Below are 22,215 nucleotides of genomic sequence, written 5' to 3' on the forward strand. Positions count from 1 at the left end.
GCGGTGCTGGACTACCTTGCGCAAGCTATCAACTGGTAAGGCTGAGTCATTATCGTAGATCCGTCTGGGATTTAACCCCTCTCGTACGCGCCAAAATCGGTTTGTTACCTAACAGCATTTTCCCTGACTTTCAGTTTCGGATGGCAGAACCGAACCAAAGGGAGAGGATGTGTCGAGATATCCGCGGTCTTTGAACAGTAAAATTGGAACGAGGCAATGTTCTACTAAGTTATATGGAGCTGCTGAGCAAAGGTCTGTGGGGTTTGGAGACTTTAAAGGTGACTCACGAAACTAGGTGCTGAGAAGTATGTAAGCAGTTAAGCCTCCTGTCAGCTCCTTACATACAACCGTATTTCACCTGCTGTCAGATGCGACCACCTTGTATGGAGAGCACATTGAGAGGGTGGTGGAAATCTACGAGAGCGCAGAAGCCGTTCGAGATCACGATCCCAAAACAGACTTGAAGAATTTCAACACAAAGACCCAACATACAGGTAAAAAAAAAAACCAAGAAACTAATTCAAGTTAAATGAGTTAATAAAGGAAATCAGTGAGTACATGAAAATCTATATTTTAGCGTTTAATACTATTAAATGTGTTTCTTTAATTTTCTTATCACCTCTTGTACATTTCTTAATGATTACAGTGTTTGATTGCAGGGACACACACATCCCCTGAGATACCGGATATCATCAGGGAGCAGAAATGCACTCAAGATCTGGAGAACATAAACAGAAGTCAAAGTCAAACGCAACTTTTAGGTATCTTTTGCATTATTTTTTCCCCCATGTTTTTTATATGTCTTTTAAAGCTGTGAGCTGAGAGCGATTCCTGAAAGAAAAAAAAAAACAGGCTACAGAATGAAACAAAAAGGTCAGTCATGCATGTCAAAATAGATGGAGGAAGGAAGAAGATCCTTTAGTTCCATGGTGATCAGAAAGTCTACCACAAAGCTGTTGAGCTCTTGATTCATTTTCTATAACAGAAACTTATTTGAAATGTTTTGGGATGTGATTCAAATTGCAGCTTCATTGTAATTTACTCATTCTAATAAGGTATTGTGTCTATAGCAACTGCTTGAACATTTGAATTAAACTATAGAAAAATTGTCTTTGTGTCCATTGCACTCTAGGAGAAGACAAGAAGGTGAGCAGGGTTTATACACTGACTGCAATGTGTGTGCTGCTGCTGCTGTGTGTTCTCCTGCTGACTTCAATCACAGTGCTGGGGATCAAGAACAATATCCTGCGTACAGAAAACAACCAGTTACAAACCAGTTACACCAACCTAACTTTAGAAAGACAGCACTTACAGAAGGAGAAAGATGGACTTCAGAGAAAATTGTCTGATATTGGTGAGCAAATTCTCAGGAACACTACATTTGGTACATTTCACGGTTTGCAGCTCAGTGCTTTTTGCCAAAACTAATCTATTAATGTGATAAAGTTTATTAAACCACAGCGTTGTTTAATTTTCAAATCTGGTTGGTTGGACGTTACTCTTTGTGTTAATCACCTCTTTATATGAATTCACTGTTTTCTCTACATTTAATTTTTGTGTTATTTAACAAAGGAAATATATTAACATAAGGTTTTTGTAATGCCAATTTATTTAACATTTATGGGACGAGTCTTTTTTATGTAACATACATTATCATCTTGTTAATATCAAATGGGAGAGAGAAAAAATTTGCTTTGTGGTGATAACTTATTTTATCATAAAGAAGTACATACTGATTTCTTTTATTCTTTACTTACAAAAATCATCTGACGAGTGTGTCCACGTCTCATTGTGTGCTCAGAAACATATACCAAACAAGGATGGAGCTACTTCAACTCTAGTTTTTACTACATCTCTACTGAGAAGGAGAACTGGACTAAGAGCAGACAGGAATGTAGAAACAGAGGGGCAGACCTGGTGATCATAGACAACAAAGAGGAAGCGGTGAGTGAGTTTGAGAGTGGGAGAGAGAGAAAGACAGAGGAAGAGACAGAGACAGAAAGAGCAAGAGAGTAAGAGAGCGAGAGAGAGAGCGAGACAGAGACAGAAAGAGTGAGAGAGTAAGGGAGTAAGAGAGCGAGTGAGAGAGAGAGTAAGACAGAGAGAGAGAGAGAGAGAGAGAGAGAGAGAGAGAGAGAGAGAGAGTGAGCAAACCTACATATATTGAGATATTCTGCTGTCCTTTGCAGTTCATCCCTAAATGGCTACTAAATAGTAAAACAGCTTGGATTGGTCTGAGTGACAGAGAGAAGGTGGGGGTGTGGAAATGGGTGGACGGAACAACACTGAAAACTGGGTAAGAGATCATAAACTCAGTCTAAACAGCTAAACTTTGTGAAGGCAACTGAGCACCGATTAATCTGAATCTCTGAATTTCAGGCACTGGAACAAAGGAGAACCCAATCATGGTAAAATCGATGAGGACTGTGTTGAGATTTTGGGCAGCAGTAAAAGCTGGAATGACAGATCATGCTCTGATCGTTTACTGTTTATCTGTGAAATGAACGCATTTAATTTGTGAGGTTGTGTCACGGCCACCACAAAGGATCATTGTTTCACATTACAGTCTGTTCTGTTTCCCACCTTGACAGTGCTCACCAGTTTTGTGTTGGTCTCTGTATTTAATTTCCTGTATTTGGGTTTCACTGCTTTTATAAAACTGTGAAGAACTCTGTAATAATAATGAGTTTACAATAATAATTACTGCATTTGTAATAATCATAATACAGTTATTACACCATGCTCAATGTAAGGATTGAGATTTTATTTTACATCATAATGTTTTATAATAAAAGCATAACTTTATATGCATATAGTGTGCTGTGTTTATTTTTTACTTTACATACAGTGCATGTCAATAAATATAAACATATGTTACTAGATTTTTATTAGATTTTATATGGTCTAGTAGATTTTGTACTTTTTTTTTATCGTTCTATTTCTATTGTTCGTTGTTGCAGAGCAGAACTAAGGAAACCCACGTCGCTACATCGCACCACATGCAATATTGCATTACAACTTTAATTAATTCTATTGTATGTATATGTATCTATATTCATGTATATTTATTACACAAATAGCAAATCAACATACTATTTATATACAATATTAAAAAAATTGAAAATGAATTCTCATTTACTTTCATTTGATTGATCTACAGTTTAATTCCAGATAATAACAAAGACAAAGAACGTAAAATTAAAGTTTAACAAAAAAAATCAAGACCTTTTCAAGCTTCATATTTGATGAAACGCAGATATAAAAAGACCATATGTGTCACGATTAGCGCACCTGCCTCACTTCCCGACCAGCAACGGAGAGAAGCGTCTCCGGAATATTACCCGTTTCCAGACTACACATCCCAGCACCCATCGCGAAGTCTAATTGCTGCACCACCTGTTTCCTATCAGCCGGCGTGTATAAATACGAACTTGAACTTGACCTCAGTGCGAAGTCTCGACTTGCACTAGCAGTCATTCTGAGTGTTTCCTGTTTGTCTTAGTTCCGGTTTTGACTTAGTTTCTGTGATTGTTTCTGTGATTGAATTCTCTGATTGTTTGCTGCCTGCCCTGACCTCCTGCCTGTCCTTTCGTTTCTGATTTTTGCCTGTCCTACGACATCGTATCTGCCATGTTTGACCTTGCCTGTCTGTTTCCAAGTTGTTAATAAATAACACAGCGGTTTGGTGTCACGTTCGAACACTTCCTCGCACAATTCCGAGCCGTCTTTGACCACTCCGCCACGGGGGAGAGCGTGGAGGAGCGCCTGCTAGCCATCTCCCAGGGAGACCGTCCAGCCACGGAGTATGCACTGGCTTTCCGCACTCTCGCTGCCGAGGCAGGCTGGGCGGAGAGGCCCCTGAGATTGCTGTACTGCAAGGGCTTGAACCCGGATCTGCAGGCTGAGCTTGACTGTCGGGACGAAGGGAGGAAACTGTCAGAATTCATGGACCTCCCCATACAGATCGACAACCTAATGTGGACTCTTCGAGCATCCGCGTACGCCTCCCAACCCGAAGCCACACGCGTGCCCCAACCTGCGGACCACAAACCGATGCAGCTTGACCGATGCAGCTCAACTGATGCAGCTCACACGCCTCACATCTGAAGAATGAGCGTGACGCTTCCATCTCCAGCTCTGCCTATACTGCGGAGAAGCTGGACACAGACTGGCTGCCTGCCCCACTAGACCTCCTAGCAGGCAGAACACCTCTGTGAGTTCTGCTCTCCTCACTCCCCGATCTCCAAGCTGCGCACAATTTCAAGTGCAAGTGGAAATATGAGGGGAAATGATTAGTCTGTCCGCTCTTATTGATTCCGGTGACGCAGGGAGCTTTATGTCAGGAGAGTTTGCCCAAGCTTACGACGTACAAGTAACCTCATGTGCTTCCCCCTTGGCAGTGGAGGCGATAGACGGTCGGCCGCTCGGTGAAGGCCGCATTACACGCATCACAGAGGACCTCCGGCTGCAGGTGGGGCCTCACCACCAAGAACTCATCCGTTTCCACATTATCCACTCTCCACGTCACACTCTCATTCTGGGTGTCCCCTGGCTTCAGCTCCACAACCCCATCATTTCCTGGAAAGACCTGTGAATCTCAAGCTGGGACGAAGCGTGCGTCCAACATCGGCGGTCCTTCAAGAGCTCCTTCAACTCAACACCGCAATCACTGTGTGCTCTGCCTCCAACACCCCCGAACTCCCAGCAGAATACCAGGACCTCGCAGAGGCCTTCAGCAAGATACGGGCTACCAAACTGCCACCACACCGACCTGGCGATTGTGCCATAGAGGTCTTACCTGGCACAACTCCGCCCAGAGGGAGAATCTTCCCGCTATCACAGCCAGAAACAGCAGCCATGAATGACTACATCGAGGAGGAGCTCAAGAAGGGGTTCATGCAACCCTCTGTTTCCCCGGCGTCCTCAGGCTTCTTCTTCGTGAAAAAGAAGGATGGAGGTCTCCGTCCGTACATTGACTACCGAGCGCTGAACGACATAACTTCTCGACCCAATCAGGCCATTACGAATATTTAGTCATGGCGTCCGGCCTTTCGAACAGTCCAGCTGTGTTCCAGTCATTCACTAACAACGTGTTCCGCGTTATGCTAGATCGTTGGGTGATTGTGTACATAGATGACATCTTGATCTACTCCGAGACCAAGGGAGAACACATCTGGCACGTGCGACACATCCGGCATAGCCATACGACTCCTCATTACAATATGGCCAAATGCAATTGCACATGTCAAGACTAAGCCCGAAGTCAAGACTAAGACAAAAATCCGGGCTGAGTCCTGACAGTACCCCACCCTCGAGGTGCAGCTCCCTAAGCACCAATCCTGTCTTAATAACAATCCCGACAAGGTCCAGGAGGGGGGAGCAAGGCACACAGTGAGGCAGATGGGGGACAAAACCGGGATGGTGACATCCTTTGCGGAACAGAAGTGAAGCAATGTCCCTCAACGAATAAAATGTGGAGCGATGTTACCGAAAAAGGAAAAAGTCCAGAGAACAGTCCAGGAGCAAAAATATATGCTTCCAAAAAGCCAGTCCAGGCTGGAAGCTAAGCTATCCTGCTGGGTCCGAGTTTGTGCGGAATCATTCTGTCACAACGGAGAGAGGAAGACAGACCCCAGATACAAGATGGCTTCAAATAAATAGTGTTTAATAAATAATAAATACAAAGAACAGGTACAAAGATTAAAACTAAACAGGACAAAGGATGAGGGTACACTGACGATGATTCCGCGCTGCCATTGGCAACGTGGCACGGTTAAATAGACATGACGAATTACAATAGGGAACAGGTGTGCAGAGACAGGGAGGAGTAAACAAAAGAGGGGTAGACATGTGACACGGAACATAAACAGAACCACATGGCCAAAAGTCTGGGCTGAACCATAACATGTAGTCCATAGTTAGAATCTAAGAAATTTATTTATTTGCTTGTAACATTGAGATTTCTGGCCATATAGTGTGTTTTGAGCTCTAAACAATTACAGATGCTGGCATTGGGTGACTCCCAAATGGGCAGCAAGATAATTACTTCCCTAAAAAACTCTTCACATAAAAGCAACTTCGTCACATAACTGAACTACAAAGTGTCTCATTAACGTTTGACACAGCGAAGACCAGCGACGCAGTGATTCTTGATTCAGTGAGTTTTGTAAATCAGAGATGTCTCACACTATTTATGAACATGTGTACTACGCCAAGGAAAGAGGAAAGTGCATTGAGAGGGTGGTGAAACTCCACGAGGACGCAGACGCTGTTAGTAGTCACAACATCAAAACAAAGACGGTGGATGGCATGAAGACTCGACACACAGGTAAAAATTTTTAGTACAGTTCGATTCCAATTGTACTTGTGTGCTTTTTTGTTGTTACCAATACACACAAGACCACAATGCTGCCTTACAGAAATCCCTAACCCTGTAATAATGATGAGAAAGAAGATTTAGAGGAGCCAGTTTCAAAAGGCAACTAGTCGTCTTCTGGGAATTGTGTGATGTGCTGAATTTTAAATTTCACACATAGTAAAATAAGTATTACACATAAAAAAATTAATAATCTGACATGATTAGAATGACTGAAATATTGAAAAGAAGTCTGCTAAATTATTTACTGTGAATATGAGTCTAAAGCATGTATATTTTACTGACTGGGTTAAATGTACTTATTGGTGTATTTATTTTAGAAAAGTTCACAAAAAAAAAAAAAAAGGAAGTAACATTTCTTTTACAGTAACAATGTGAACTAATGTGGGGAAATTGCGTTTGAACTCGATTTGCATGTTTTTTTTTGGTACTTTTTGCATTTTGGCCACTGAAGATTGACGTCACTGCATTTAAGCCTTTGGAAGTTCAGCTCATGATTAGAACCATTTAAGGTATTGATGGTTTTAAATTTAGTAACAATGATACATGATTTGTGAAAATTTGCTGTTTTAACAGTAAAAAAGTTAACAAGTGAACTTAAGTTTGAATTTCAGTAAAATATATTAATTACAGGGGGGCACGGTGGCTTAGTGGTTAGCACGTTCGCCTCACACCTCCAGGGTTGGGGGTTCGATTCCCGCCTCCGCCTTGTGTGTGTGGAGTTTGCATGTTCTCCCCGTGCCTCGGGGGTTTCCTCCGGGTACTCTGGTTTCCTCCCCCGGTCCAAAGACATGCATGGTAGGTTGATTGGCATCTCTGGAAAATTGTCCGTAGTGTGTGATTGTGTGAGTGAATGAGAGTGTGTGTGTGCCCTGCGATGGGTTGGCACTCCGTTCCAGGGTGTATCCTGCCTTGATGCCCGATGACGCCTGAGATAGGCACAGGCTCCCCGTGACCCGAAGTAGTTTGGATAAGAGGTAGAAGATGAATGAATGAATGAATGAATGAATGAATATTAATTACAAAATTTACATTTACATATTTGTTGTAATTCTTGAAATCCTGGTTGGCTTGTAAACTTTTAGAATAGGATTTGTTAAATTTATGGAGATTTTAAGTGGTTGAAAATGTACTGAGTACAGTATATAATCAGAATATCTCATTTTCAAACATTAAATGGAATTTCTAATGTTATCATGTTTAGTGAGACTGGCACTTCTGATATGGAGAAATTTACTCTGAAGAAACATGAACATTCAAAGTTTAATGTATAATACTTTCTTTTATTAATTGAAAGATAAAGAAAAAAAAAGTTGGTCCGGGAATAATAGCTTAATTATTGTTGAAGGAGAACTTAGGCTACGATAAATGGATAAATTGGAACGATGGCCAAATTTCTCTGTTATAAGAGGAATAAAACACTACAGGATATGCTGTTGTAGGAAAACAATCATCTAGTCTATAAGAGTAACTACACTTGATGTTGGACTACATGACATCACGCAGTCTTTTATCTCTTGCATGAATGCTGAGATGAAATGAAACTCCAACAAATCTGCCTCTGTGTCCCTTATAGGACGAACCACTGCAGGGGACAGATGTTACAATCCAGCTGTGGCGTGTGTGCTGCTGCTGGGTTTTCTCCTGCTGACTGCTGTCACAGTACTGTGGGACAAATTCAGCATCTTCAACACAGAATTAGACAAGTTACAGAGCACATATCACACTCTTATAATAGAGAGAGACCAAATACAGACCAGTTACAAGCACCTCTCTTTAGAGAGAAATCGGTTATGGATAAGGAAAATTCAAATGAGTTCAGAGAGAGATCATCTGAAGGGCAGAAATAACAACCTGACAATAAACAGAGATGAACAAGAGGCCAAAATTATGAGCTTGGAAAATGGAATGAAGCAACTAGAGAAGATGATGGATGAACTTCAAAACCTGTTGAACAATATTGGTGAGGAAAATCTTTAAATCCTTCCATTTAGTACACGGCAGTATTTATTAATAAAGATGCCACAAATTGCTGACTGGTGCCTCTGTGCCAAGCATCATTTCAACATGTGCTCCGTTTAAGTTTCACCTTGTTCTTTGTTTTGATTCATGTCCTGTCTCCATCCATCAAGTCATTTTCTGTTTCCTGCATGTGACCTCACCTGTTTCCAGTTTTACTCTTGATTTGTGTTCTTATTTAGACCGTTGTGCTTGTCAGTCTACATAGTGTACATTAAATTTTCGGCCATAGCGACACCTAGCCTCCTTTGTATTGTAGTTGTATGCATGTACTGTACCTTGCCCGTTTCCTGTCTTTGTTGACTTGAAACCTTGTTTTGGTTTTGTATTGGCCTAGCTATAGTTTTGTGGTTAGCCAAGTTTAGTATTCCAATCATATTCTGTTCCTGAGCTGTATTTGTTACATTTTGAATTTTCTTTTTTTTTTCTTACTAATGAGTAGCCTTTGCCACTTGTGTCCTCATGGCCTGAATCGGTTCTTGGACAAAAGAACAAAACAAAAAACAAAACAAAACAACAAAAGCCCGGGCTGGATCCGGACAAGGGCGTCTGCTATATGCTGTAAATGTAAATGTCCAACAATGAGCTCTCCCCAGAGGCTGATAGGACGACCTCCAACACTGACTCTTCAGGAGGCTGAAGTGGCCACCTCCAGTGCTGAGCTCTGAGCCCACAATGAGGCTGAGAGTCTGAAGCACAGACTTTCTCCAGAGGCCAATGTTGCGGCCTACAAGCCTGCTTCAAAGCTGTGAAACACAGTCGATGTGGCCACCTCCTAGAAACCTGTTGTGTCAACAACATAAATAGAGCATGTGAGAGCTTTAAATAAAGGCTCATCTCATACTTTTACATCAGTGAAAACAGTAGTACAGGACATGCACTGTTCAATTTGTAACAAAAAACAAAGCAAAAATGTGAAATATAAACATACAAACAAGCAAGTAAACAAAAAAAACATTTAATAATTAAAATTCAGTTTTGGACAAAATCCTTCAAACCCTCCTTGATGTGCTGTTATTGGGAACTAATTAGCTTCCAATAACAATAGCTAAGCTGCTTCTCTTCATACCACTTCAGCATTGATTATCTTCCTAGAAAAACAGCATTTTATTACTTATTGTATTTCCAAAATATTTGTAAATAAGTGTTACTTACTGTAACGTCTCCCACTGTGTGCTCAGATACACAAACCCAAATTGGATGGAGATACTTCAACTCTAGTTTTTACTACTTCTCTACTGGGATGAAGAACTGGATTGAGAGCACACAGGACTGTAGAAACAGAGGGGCACACCTGGTGATCATAGACAGCACAGCAGAAAAGGTGAGTGAGTGTGCGTGTGTGAGCGAAAGAGAGAGAGAGAGAGAGAGAGAGAGAGAGAGAGAGAGACAGAGACAGAAAGAGTGAGGGAGGAAGAGAGCGAGAGAGAGCGAGAAAGAGAAAAAGAGTAAGAGAAAGAGAAACAGACAGAAAGCAAGCGAGACAGAGAAACAGTAAGACAGAGCGAGAGAAAGCAAGAGAGTGAGAGTGAAAGAGCGAGAGAAAGAGCAAGTGCGAGAAAGAGAGCGAGCAAACAAACCTACATATATTCAGAAATTCTGCTGTCCTTTGCAGTCCATCCCTAAATGGCTACTAAAGAGTGACAGGGCTTGGATTGATCTGAGTGACAGAGAGAAGGAGAAGGTGTGGAAATGGGTGGATGGAACAAATATGACAACTGGGTAAGAGATCATAAACTCAGTCTAAACAGCTAAACTTTGTGAAGGCAACTGAGCACCGAACAATCTGAATCTCTGAATTTCAGGTGCTGAAACAAAGGAGAACCCAACCATATGAAAAAGGATGAGGACTGTGTTGAGATTTTGGGCAGAAGTAAAAGCTGGAATGACAGATCATGCTCTGATCGTTTACTGTTTATCTGTGAAATGAACGCATTTAATTTGTGAGGTTGTGTCACGGCCACCACAAACGACTGCATTTAAGCCTTTGGAAGTTCAGCTCATGATTAGAACCATTTAAGGTATTGATGGTTTTAAATTTAGTAACAATGATACATGATTTGTGAAAATTTGCTGTTTTAACAGTAAAAAAGTTAACAAGTGAACTTAAGTTTGAATTTCAGTAAAATATATTAATTACAGGGGGGCACGGTGGCTTAGTGGTTAGCATGTTCGCCTCACACCTCCAGGGTTGGGGGTTCGATTCCCGCCTCCGCCTTGTGTGTGTGGAGTTTGCATGTTCTCCCCGTGCCTCGGGGGTTTCCTCCGGGTACTCCGGTTTCCTCCCCCGGTCCAAAGACATGCATGGTAGGTTGATTGGCATCTCTGGAAAATTGTCCGTAGTGTGTGATTGCGTGAGTGAATGAGAGTGTGTGTGTGCCCTGTGATGGGTTGGCACTCCGTCCAGGGTGTATCCTGCCTTGATGCCCGATGACGCCTGAGATAGGCACAGGCTCCCCGTGACCGAGGTAGTTCGGATAAGCGGTAGAAAATGAATGAGGTGTAACCCTATTTTTTAACCCAAAAGGTTATAATTTCCTTATTTTTTTTATACTTAACTAATAAACCTGGGTTCCCTGCAGTTCAATGGTGAATTGGCTGGTAGTATTCTACTATTTACATCAGTCTCTTATTACAATAACGGAGTAACTTTTTTATATATCAGATATCCTCAAATCACAATATTTCTTAGTGGTAACTTCTTAAGTAGCAGTGACTCTGGTAAGTAAATTAACTATCCCAATGAATAAAACACCAGAATACAAATGTAAATTAGTAAATTAACAACCCATATTTATTTTCTTATTCTAGAGCTTTCTGTTATTTTAGTTTTGCTCTAGTTGTTGTTTAAAACAAAGGTATGAAACCATTAAACAGCAGTAGAGGATGAAAAATTTAGAAAACAGAAACCAAAATACTTGTATCAAATGGTATGAAAAGTAATTATTCTCCTTCTTTTGTTATTCTTGTTACATCCCTGTATTTATGCTTTAAATTATGTTTACCACATCATATTAGATTACATTTCATTATTTAGTAAAATTAAATACCTCAAAACATATATAACAATACAAAAAAATATAACAAGGACCCAATTACACAATATGCATACTGTAGTATTTCACAGTCTATAAGAACCCTTTTAGTCCTGCATGCAGTTTATACAGTATGAACCAACAACTCAGTCACATACACTAGTGTTTTTTGTGGTGGCCCAGTTGGTGCACATTCGCAGTGTGAAGAGTTATCAATTCTGCTGTGTGACGAGTCAGGCCGATCAAAGCACAGTGTAAACACACAATCTTTACAGCAACAACAACACAATACGTCCAGTTGCAAAAAAAGGTCCCAGGTCGAACTAGATCCTGTCTGCAGTCACTGTCCACACATGTTGTTTATGTGATAGCCCCTAGGCCTAAATTACACATGATGGCGGAGATAATATCTTATAAACAGGCGGTGAAATGAAATAACGTTAAACTTCGAGAAAATCAAACAAGATAAAATGAATACAGTTTCATTATACTTTGGGACTTAATATTTCAACGAATATACTCAGTCTCCAAAGATGTTAACCTCTGTTTTTTTAGCACACACAAGCGTGTGCATGGCCCCTCCCCTCTTTTCCGCATTGTAACTCCCGTCGTTACATGACCTTTAACCTTTAACTCCACAGTCATTATCCAACAATAATACACTCACATTTAACACATTAATTCATTGGATATAAAACAAACCCATATCTGAACAATAAAACAACGCTGCATGTAATATTACATTTTGAAATAGAAATAAAATAAATAAATTGACATTATACAACATTGAAAACACAGTACATTTTTAAAGGTCACAGTTATTACACCATGCTCAATATAAGGATTGAGCTTTTATTTTACATAATAATGTTTTATAATAAAAGCAGAACTTTATTTAGATTTTGTACTTTTTTTATTGTTCTATTTCTATTGTTTCGTTGTTGCAGAGCAGAACTAAGGAAAGCCACATCGCTACATCGCACCACATGCAATATTGCATTACAATTTTTTTTAATTCTATTGTATGTGAAGCGATTCAGTAACCAACAAAATACAAATATTCGTGTATATTTATTACAGAAATAGCAAATCAACATACTATTTATATACAATATTAAAAAAATGTAAAATGAATTCTCATTTACTTTCATTTGATTGATCTACAGTTTTATTTCACATAATAACAAAGACAAAGAACATAAAATGAAAGTTTAACAAAGAAAACCAAGACCATTTCAAGCTTCATATTTGAAGCCATGCAGATACAAATAGACCATATGGCCAAAAGTAATTGCACACCATGACATTGACACTCCTGTAGTGCAGAGTTAGAATCTACCTCTTATGCAGAAAGTATTTATTTGCTTGTAACATTGAGATTTCTGGCCATATAGTCCCTGGCATTGGGTGACTCCCAAATGGGCAGCAAGATAATTACTTCCCTAAAAAACTCTTTACATAGAAGCAACTTCCTCACATAACTGAACAACAAAGGTTAACGTGTCTCATTAACGTTTGACACAGCGAAGACCAGCGATACTGTGATTTTGAGTTTTGTAGATCAGAGATGTCTCACGCTATTTCTGAACATGTGAACTATGCCAAGGAAAGAGGAAAGTGCATTGAGAGGGTGGTGAAACTCCACGAGGACGCAGACGCTGTTAGTCGTCACAACATCAAAACAAAGACAGTGGATGGCATGAAGACTCGACACACAGGTAAAAATTTTCAGTACAGTTCGATTCCAATTGTACTTGTGTATTTATTTGTTGATACCAATACACACAAGACCACAATGCTGCCTTACAGAAATCCCTAACCCTAACCCAGTAATAATGATGCGAAAGAAGATTTAGAGGAGCCAGTTTCAAAAGGCAACTAGTCGTCTTCTGGGAATTGTGTGATGTGCTGAATTTTAAATTTCACCCATAGTATAATAAGAATTACACAGAAAAAAAAAAATCTTTTCTGCTGTATTTTGAATATTGATGACTTGGTGTCTTCTTTAATCTGACATGATTAGAATGACTGAAATGTTGAAAAGAAGTCTGCTAAATTGTTTAATGTGAATATGAGTCTAAAGCATGTATATTTTACTGACTGGGTTAAATGTACTTATTAGAGATGAGCCGGATACTCGGCTGAAACGAGTATCCGGTACGGATAAAGCACTTCTGCCGAGTACGAGTATTATACGAGTAATACGAGTCAATATCTGTGCTCGGATTGAATGAAAATCATCATTGGGTAGCTGATTGTGTCAGCGTTCTGTGATAGGCTAGTCACAGCACCCCGCCCCTACAGTGATAGGCTAGTCACAGCGCCCCTCCCCTACAGTGATAGGCTAGTCACAGCGCCCCTCCCCTACAGTGATAGGCTAGTCACAGCGCCCCTCCCCTACACACATACAGATGTATTGTGTTGCTGTGTCTCACTCTGCTCACTCACAGTCACACACAGAACAGCTCTCTGTCTCTCCCTCAGTCACTCGGGTTCGCGGGTCTTTTCCGTTAACGTTTAGGGTTTCTTCAGCTTTTTACTTCGGGTTGTAACGTTAATAATACGTACTTACTAACCAATAGAGTTCTGGTAAACGTGGGTTCGTTCAGACGTGGTGCTTGCTTGGTAGAATGCGACTCGCATTGCGTCTCTGCCTGTCGGAGATTTTTTTCTTTTTTAAACCTTCAGCTGTCTCTAACCAGTAACCAGACACTGAGCGTCTGACACGTTTTTGCTGTATTTCATAAAAACATAAAGATAGTAAGCTAGTGTTATAAATATTCCAAATTAATTATTACCGGTTAACGCTCCGCCCATTTCAAGACAAACCCCGCCCACTTTTGGGTTATGCCCCACCCACTCCGAGTACAGATACAGATACAGATAATTCATATGGTTAACAGATACGGATACAGATACAGATAATGCTGTACTCGCTCATCCCTAGTACTTATTGGTGTATTTATTTAACAAAAGTTCACAAAACAAGAAAAAAATAAAGGAAGTAACATTTCCTTTACAGTAACAATGTAGACTAATGTGGGGAAATGGCGTTTGAACTCGATTTGCATGTTTTTTTTGGTACTTTTTGCATTTTGGCCACTGAAGTTTTACGTCACTGAATTTAAGCCTTTGGAAGTTCAGCTCATGATTAGAACCATTTAAGGTGTTGATGTTTTTAAATTTAGTAACAATGATTAATGATTGGTATTTTAACAGTTAAAAAGTTAACAAGTGAACTTAAGATTGATTTTCAGTAAATTTTGTTTTTGTTTTTGTTTAAAAAGCATAGTTTTTGTGTAATTCTTGAAATCCTGGTTATTATGGAGGTTTTATCTGTATATAAAATAAAACACTACAGGATATGCTGTTGTAGGAAAACAATCATCTAGTCTATAAGAGTAACTACACTTGGTGTTGGACTACATGACATCACGCAGTCTTTTATTTCTTGCATGAATGCTCAGATGAAATGAAACTCCAACAAATCTGCCTCTGTGTACCTTATAGAACGAACCACTGCAGGGGACAGATGTTACAATCCAGCTGTGGTGTGTGTGCTGCTGCTGGGTTTTCTCCTGCTGACTGCTGCCACAGTACTGTGGGTCAAATTCAGCATCCTCAACACAGAATTAAACAAGTTACAGAGCACATATCGCACTCTTATAATAGAGAGAGACCAATTACAGACCAGTTACAAGCACCTGACTTTAGAGAGAAATCGGTTATGGACAAGGAAAATTCAAATGAGTTTAGAGAGAGACCATCTGAAGGGCAGAAATAAAAACCTGACAATAAACAGAGAGAAACAAGAGGCCAAAATTATGAGCTTGGAAAATAGAATGAAGCAACTAGAGAAGACGATGGATGAACTTCAAAACCTGTTGAACAACATTGGTGAGGAAAATCTTTAAACCCTTCCATTTAGTACACAACAGTATTTATTAATAAAGATGCCACAAATTGCTGACTGGTGCCTCTGTGCCAAGCATCATTTCAACATGTGCTCCGTTTAAGTTTCACCTTGTTCTTTGTTTTGATTTATGTCCTGTCTCCATCCATCATGTCATTTTCTGTTTCCTGCATGTGACCTCACCTGTTTCCAGTTTTACTCTTGATTTATGTTCTTATTTAGACCGTTGTGCATGTCAGTCTGCATAGTGTACATTAAATGTTCGTCCATAGCGACACCTAGCCTCCTTTGTATTGTAGTTTTATGCCTGTACCTTGCCTGTTTCCTGTCTTTGTTGACTTGAAACCTTGTTTTGGTTTTGTATTGGCCTAGCTATAGTTTTGTGGTTAGCCAAGTTTAGTATTCCAATCGTATGCTGTTCCTGAGCTGTATTTGTTACATTTTGATTTTTCTTTTTTTTTTCTTACTAATGAGGAGCCTTTTGCACTTGTGCCATCATGGCCTGCATCTGTTCTTGAGCAGCATTGTCACAGAACCCTTTACCTCTAGTAGACACAGCAGGAAAGCAAAAGAGGCATGTCACCACCCTGACAGTGCCAATGCCTGACACCTTCATCTTTTAGCAATGGACTAAGACTTCCCATGTCTCCCTTGGAGTGAAGAGGGTAGGCGGAGCTCAATGCCCAACACTGAGCTCTCCCTAGAGCCCGGGACGACCTCTAACACGGGACGACCTGCGCTCTCCCCGGAGGCTGAAGTGGCCACCTCCAGTGCTGAGCTCTGAGCCCACAATGAGGCTGAGAGGCTGAAAGGACAGACTTTCTCCAGAGGCCAATGTTGTGCTTCAAAGCTGTGAAACACAGGCAACGTGGCCACCTCCCAAAACCTGTTGCAAGCCATGCCCCTTCTTATTTGCATATTAGTGTCAACAACCACAGTGATAGGATAAATCCAGCATGTGACGGCTTTAAATAATGGCTCATCTCATACTTTTACATCAGTGAAAAAAGTAGTACAGGACATGCACTGTTCAATTTCTAACAAAAAAAAAAAACAAAAATGTGAAATATAAACACACAAACAAGCAAGTAAACAAAAAAACAATTTAATAATTAAAATTCAGTTTTGGACAAAATCCTGCAAACTCTCCTTGATGTGCTGTTATTGATTCAATTCAATTCAATTCAATTAAAGTTTACTTGTATAGCACTTCTTACAATAGACATTGTCTCAAAGCAGCTTTACAGAACATAAACATAGAACAGAAGGTAAACATAAGGAATAATATAAAGAATTAATATAATAAAAAATTCAAGATTATTATTAGATATATACAGTTCACAATGTGTATGTATTTATCCCCAATGAGCAAGTCTGAGGTGACTCAGGCAGCAGTGGCAAGGAAAAACTCCCTTAAATTGGTGAAGGAAGAAACCTTGAGAGGAACCAGACTAGGGGTGGCACGGTTCACAAAACCCACAGTTGAGTTAGTATCACAGTTTTAGGGTCACAGTTTTCAGTTCTGTACAGTTCTTGTTGTTATTTTTTCTTTTAATCTTCAACACTCCAGAAATTTCCTTCAGCATTTGATATATAGCTTATAATTATCCACAATTTAGGATACAGTATTAACATTTTTGTAATGTAATCATGCACTAACTGAATTTGACTTGACTTTAAGCACATTATTGGGACCATCTCTGAGTAAAAGCTAGGTGAGATTTTGATACAGCAAGAGAGAAGACATTGATGATGACATGCTTTTCGTTTATTTGGCAAAAAAAAGGAGAATGTGTATTGTTATCTCTACAGGAACTTGTGCCTTTTTAGCACACAAAGACTGAAATTAACTTGCATTTATCAAACTGCCAACTTCAGTGTAGCTCTTCCAAAAAACAAAAAAATTAAAGAAAAAGAGAGGAACTCTTACAAGCTCTGTCTTTTAAACAAGTCAAAATATGTTAAGCATAAATATATAATATAATGTAATAACATAATATAATGAGGCTATAACAATAGCCAAGGCCATAATCATAAAGTCAAGCATAAGTTTAACCATTTTAACACAAAAACAGTATAAACAATGCTTCTATTCCCTGAGAGTGAGGATACATTTCTTTCACTTGAAATTAAAGTGCAGTATTTGGAAACTAGAGATTAAAGTGCCACTGTATATATTTAAATATTAAAAACAAAAATGCTGGCTATCAAAATTGTTATAAAATGTTGCATAAAAAAAAATGTTGCTCCTCTGTTCACTTAATTTTCATATTCTTCTGCAAGAATATCAGTTTGTCCACATTTTCTGCCAAGAGGCAAGACCTACTTGCAGTGACTATGTCCCCAGCCGTTGAGAAAACACGTTCACTTGGCACAGATGAACCTTGGACAGCGAGGTTACGTTAGGCTAACTTAGCAATGTGAGGATACTTATGCTCATTGCTCTTCCACCATGCGAGTGGGTCTTCATCCACAAAGATGCAGCCTGTGGCCTTGTATGAGGTGACCTCTTCATGAATGATGTCTAACAAAGGCTTTGTTCTTCTTTTCTCTGTTTTAAAAAAATATGCAAATACTATTGCCATGGCAGATTTTTTCTGGGGAGGAGAGGTCTCTGATGGCCCTGGATCCGCTCCTGAGGATGAACTGGCTGCTTGGGCTTCACTGCTTTGACCCTGATGAGTATATGACAAAATAGACATTTTGGAAATGCTAATAACAACAAATAGCTCTCATGGCAGCAAAAAGTTATTCTCTACTGGGCAGTGGGGAATAGAAAAATGTTACAAAGGCACAAATAGATTAAATATGCTTGGCTTAGTCCAAAAAATAAAATAAAAATATAAAACAGCAATTATCATTAGGATAAAAAACTAAAAAATTATAATATATTAAATAAATCAAATTTAAGTTAGATACAAAAAACAAACACAATACCTGATTTTCTGAACACAGGCTTCTTCCAGGTAAGGCAGGGACTTGAATCTTGGATCAAGTGCTGTGGCTCTGTGCAGAAAATCCTGAACACCAGGGTCATTGTATCTGCCTTTAAGGTCTTTAGTGATGGCTGCCTTAGCTTCTTTGATGGTGGTACTATCCTCTGCACTTGATGTCATGGATTTCAGTAGCATCTTCTGCAGTGGGATAAGCATTGAAACTGAGGGGGATGTTTCTGTGCTCATGAGGGTGAATACATTCTTCAGAGGTTTGAGAATATTAATGAGACCCTCTTTTTTTTTGTCTCACTTTCAGTTAACAATGCAATGTCCTTGACTTTCTTCTTCATATCCTTGTCCATTACGGCAGAGTAGATGGCAGCCTGTTGCTCCACATAACGTTCTAACATGTCGTATGTGGAGTTCCAACGAGTTGTTAAGTTGTGAATTAGTTTGTGAACAGGCAATTCCAGCATATCCTGCTTGGTTTTCAGGGCATGGGCAGCTGTTGTGCTTCGGTGAAAGAAGCTAACCACCTTCCTAACTTTCCCCAAGAGTCGGGATACTTGGTTCAGTGAGATTGCACTCTTGGCTGCAAGGTTAACTGTGTGTGTGAAGCACCCAATCTGTGGCCCCATTCACTATATTTTTAGCATTATCTGTAGTAACAGGAATTATGCTATTTACCCTCTATAGTTTCCATTCCACCACCGCGTCTGTCAGCATTTCAGAGAGATGCTCACTGGTATGACTTTCATAAATGGGGCATGTTTGCAAAACGCATCTTCTCATTTCCCACTCCGAAGTAATATAGTGAGCGGTCACCGTGAGGAAACTTTCAGTGGCCCTGGAGGTCCATCCATCTGTAGTGAGAGCTACGTGGGCTGTGTCGGACAATTCTTTTTCAATTTCTGCTCGTGTCTCACCATACAGTTTTGGAATGACAGTGGTGCCGAAGTGTCGGCGAGAGGGAATATTAAACTGCGGCTCGAGTGCATTCATCAGCTGACGAAATCCTTCACACTCAATCACGCTGCACGGTTGCATATCTTTTGCTATAAACATCCCCAATGCTTTAGTTATGGCTATTGCCCTGTTCGACTTATCACTGAGAGGTTGCTTAAAAGCTGTGGACAGTAGAAGTTGTTTCCTAACTGGCTCTCTCCTGTTTGTGCTTATCGACACATTGGCCTGATGTCTTCTCAAATGAACTGTCATATTAGAAGTCTTGCCATTAGCATATTGAATGCATTTTGCACAATGCTTGCACACACAGTTCTATCTACTGTTTTATTTCCGTTGTCATCGTAAGTAACATGAAATCCAAATTGTTCCCACACACCGGATTTGAACGACACGGGCGCATCCGCCAACTCCGGGCAGCCTTCATTATCTCCTCCACTTGCCATTTCTGCAGCACTCCTTACTCAACTTTTACTGTCTATATGTATGTTCGCGTGAAACTGTCTGAGGTGAAACTGTGCACGGGGCTACATTGCGCATGCGTCGAACTGTGCAACGCACACACGAACTGAACCGAGACAAGCAAACCGAATGGTTCGGGTGTTTTTTCATGTACCGTGCCACCCCTAAACCAGACTCAAAGGGGAACCCATCCTCATATGGGTGACACTGGAGGGTGTGATTATAAATATACAGTCAAAAAAATGTTGTATTGGTGTAAGGATCACATGGAGTTCAGATCTCCTCTTTAGTATCACAGAGTCCAACTGCAGCTGGTAGATCTGTAGATGTCTCAGGATTCTAATAGAGTCAGCCTCATCTCAGTGGAGGTCCAAAATCTTCATCGCACGGAATACGATCGGAAACTATTATTGGAAACTAATTAGTTTCACTTGCTATTCTTCATACCATTTCAGCATTGATTATCTTCCTGGAAAAAACAGCATTTTATTACTTAATGTATTTCCAAAAGATTTGTACATAAGTGTTACTTACTGTAACGTCTCCCACTGTGTGCTCAGATACACAAGCCCAACTCGGATGGAGATACTTCAACTCTAGTTTTTACTACTTCTCTACTGGGATGAAGAACTGGAATGATAGCAGACAGGACTGTAGAAACAGAGGGGCAGATCTGGTGATCATAGACAGTGCAGCGGAAGAGGTGAGGAAGAGAGGGTGGACGAAGGGCTTAGAAAGGCAACAAAGCACTGATATATGCATATTTTCTGCTTTTAAACTCAGAACTTCATCAACAGTAACTTGGGCAGCATTCAGGCTTGGATTGGCCTAAGTGACACAGAAATCGAGGGACAGTGGAAATGGGTGGATGGAACACGACTGACCAACGGGTAAAAAACCTGTTATACTATATGTATTTATTTTTCTATTTGTAAAAATAATTATTTCTCAATTAGTGCTGTTCTTTTTTCTTTGTTGAAAATGTTATTAATTTTGTTATTTATTCTGATTCTCTGGGGTTTAGATTCTGGAAAACAAACGAACCGAATAATGCAGGTAATAATGAAGATTGTGCTGAGGTTTATGCGCCTAATGGAATTCAATGTTGGAATGACAGCGAGTGCTCTTATGAAGCACCGTGGATATGTGAGAAAAAAAATAAATAAAAATTGCGCAGAGAATCCAACCGTATGGCATTTAAAGGCAGGTTGATATTTTAAGATAAACTGCTCAGATCGTGCTGCCAGGTATCTGTGATTATACTGTCAGGACAATCATTTAATATTTAAGAGAATTTTAATATACTTACAAAATAAAGTTGAGTTCTTCATATTATGACAAATACTACTACTAATTATTACATTTATATTTTTTATTTTTTATTTGTTTTAAATAAGTGTGCTTTTCCTTTTAAAAATTTTACAAATTACAAATGCTGTCAATCATAACTTTTTGGTTAGTGGTAATCCTAAATCTGTTGTGATATGATCTGTTTGGTTATTGAAAAGTCAAAGTGTCTTATTTTGTTATGCTTTTCATTTGCTATTACCATTTGCTAAATTAATTCAAATAAAGACAACGGTGTTCCTTGTCTTGTATGATAAGCTTGTCATAAAACCTTTTACTGTCACATATAAACTATATAAAACAGACAAACATGAAATTCATTCATCAAGCCATGTTCAGTCAGAGAATTATCCTGGCCATAATAACAGTAAAAATACACCCTGAATTTATAATATAAAAACACACAGTATAATTCAACTGTAGAAATCTGCAAAATTGTTGTAGCATGATAGACATTTTTATGAAAATTAATCCCTAATAAAATTTCCTACAGGAAACTGTTTTCAATGCACGGTTGTATAGTTATCTCAATCGTATACATGTTTCATTTGGCCATGCCTTATGTTGGGTGAGAATTCAAACATAAGAAAAAAAAAACAAAACAAAAAAAACAGAAGGCTGTGCAGAGAGTCAAAAGTTGTGTACAGCTTTCCCATATTTCCCGCGACAGCACTCCCAGTGCATAATTTATTCAGAAATCCTGAAGTGACGAAAAGACCCAAATTGTGGTAAAAGTTTTACGAAGACGGAAATCACACCTGGCAGTTTCGGTGATGCTAATTGGATCCCGTTTGAGATGGCTGATTGCAAGTGAACAATAGCAAACGTGTACATGACAGATACTACTAAATACATTATCATTATTGTGAGACAGTTGACACTCTTCATTTGACATTTTGGCGTTGACTTTACGATTCTGTAATTCACCACAAAAAATATGAATTATTTTATTTTATTTTATATTATTAACGAATTATTGACAATTTGTTCGACAAGATTGATTACGGTGAAGCTAATCCAAAAACTTGTGAAATAAAGGCATACCGAGATGAGTGAGAGAAGGAATTCTCTTGGCTTGAACGAGGTCCATCGGGACTGCACTGCAGATGGTGCCAAATGATTTTGCGTCCGATAAAGGGGCAGGAAAGATTGCATATATTACAA

The 22,215-nt window shown here is 39.5% G+C and overlaps 3 protein-coding genes across 4 annotated transcripts; all 3 read left to right on the forward strand.

The window, feature by feature from the left end:
- The first annotated feature begins 233 nt into the window (after window positions 1-233).
- On the forward strand, window positions 234-2,738 carry LOC132858410 (CD209 antigen-like protein C). The gene is made up of 7 exons (XM_060888739.1): window positions 234-252; window positions 369-494; window positions 660-761; window positions 1,133-1,354; window positions 1,802-1,944; window positions 2,190-2,296; window positions 2,380-2,738. Exons 1-7 carry the CDS (start codon window positions 234-236, stop codon window positions 2,519-2,521), a joined length of 861 nt encoding a protein of 286 aa, XP_060744722.1. The 3' UTR covers window positions 2,522-2,738.
- Window positions 2,739-6,118: 3,380 nt separating this feature from the next.
- Window positions 6,119-10,697, forward strand: LOC132841927 (C-type lectin domain family 4 member F-like). Its single transcript, XM_060864577.1, has 5 exons — window positions 6,119-6,328; window positions 7,953-8,339; window positions 9,577-9,719; window positions 10,011-10,117; window positions 10,201-10,697. Exons 1-5 carry the CDS (start codon window positions 6,178-6,180, stop codon window positions 10,205-10,207), a joined length of 795 nt encoding a protein of 264 aa, XP_060720560.1. The 5' UTR covers window positions 6,119-6,177; the 3' UTR covers window positions 10,208-10,697.
- Window positions 10,698-12,607: 1,910 nt separating this feature from the next.
- LOC132841923 (hepatic lectin-like) lies at window positions 12,608-21,491 on the forward strand. Of its 2 annotated transcripts, XM_060864572.1 has the most exons (5): window positions 12,609-13,148; window positions 14,941-15,327; window positions 20,265-20,407; window positions 20,488-20,594; window positions 20,729-21,483. In XM_060864572.1, exons 1-5 carry the CDS (start codon window positions 12,998-13,000, stop codon window positions 20,868-20,870), a joined length of 930 nt encoding a protein of 309 aa, XP_060720555.1. In that variant the 5' UTR covers window positions 12,609-12,997; the 3' UTR covers window positions 20,871-21,483. The 2 variants fall into 2 exon arrangements, with proteins under 2 accessions (XP_060720556.1, XP_060720555.1); XM_060864573.1 differs by lacking the exon at window positions 14,941-15,327 and having other exon boundaries at window positions 12,608-13,148; window positions 20,729-21,491.
- The last annotated feature ends 724 nt before the right edge of the window (window positions 21,492-22,215 follow it).

The sequence above is a fragment of the Tachysurus vachellii genome, chromosome 2 (assembly GCF_030014155.1).
Source record: "Tachysurus vachellii isolate PV-2020 chromosome 2, HZAU_Pvac_v1, whole genome shotgun sequence".
Taxonomy (NCBI): Eukaryota; Metazoa; Chordata; class Actinopteri; order Siluriformes; family Bagridae; genus Tachysurus; species Tachysurus vachellii.

Bases quoted from the DNA above. Each gene is read 5' to 3' on its own strand.
- LOC132841923 (XM_060864572.1), top strand. From the start codon at position 12,998: ATGTCTCACGCTATTTCTGAACATGTGAACTATGCCAAGGAAAGAGGA. The intron at 15,328-20,264 runs GTGAGGAAAATC...CTGTGTGCTCAG, and splicing joins AAACCTGTTGAACAACATTG to ATACACAAGCCCAACTCGGA. The intron at 20,408-20,487 runs GTGAGGAAGAGA...TTTTAAACTCAG, and splicing joins TAGACAGTGCAGCGGAAGAG to AACTTCATCAACAGTAACTT.
- LOC132841927 (XM_060864577.1), top strand. From the start codon at position 6,178: ATGTCTCACACTATTTATGAACATGTGTACTACGCCAAGGAAAGAGGA. The intron at 8,340-9,576 runs GTGAGGAAAATC...CTGTGTGCTCAG, and splicing joins AAACCTGTTGAACAATATTG to ATACACAAACCCAAATTGGA. The intron at 9,720-10,010 runs GTGAGTGAGTGT...TGTCCTTTGCAG, and splicing joins TAGACAGCACAGCAGAAAAG to TCCATCCCTAAATGGCTACT.
- LOC132858410 (XM_060888739.1), top strand. The intron at 762-1,132 runs GTATCTTTTGCA...ATTGCACTCTAG, and splicing joins AAGTCAAACGCAACTTTTAG to GAGAAGACAAGAAGGTGAGC. The intron at 2,297-2,379 runs GTAAGAGATCAT...TCTGAATTTCAG, and splicing joins GGAACAACACTGAAAACTGG to GCACTGGAACAAAGGAGAAC.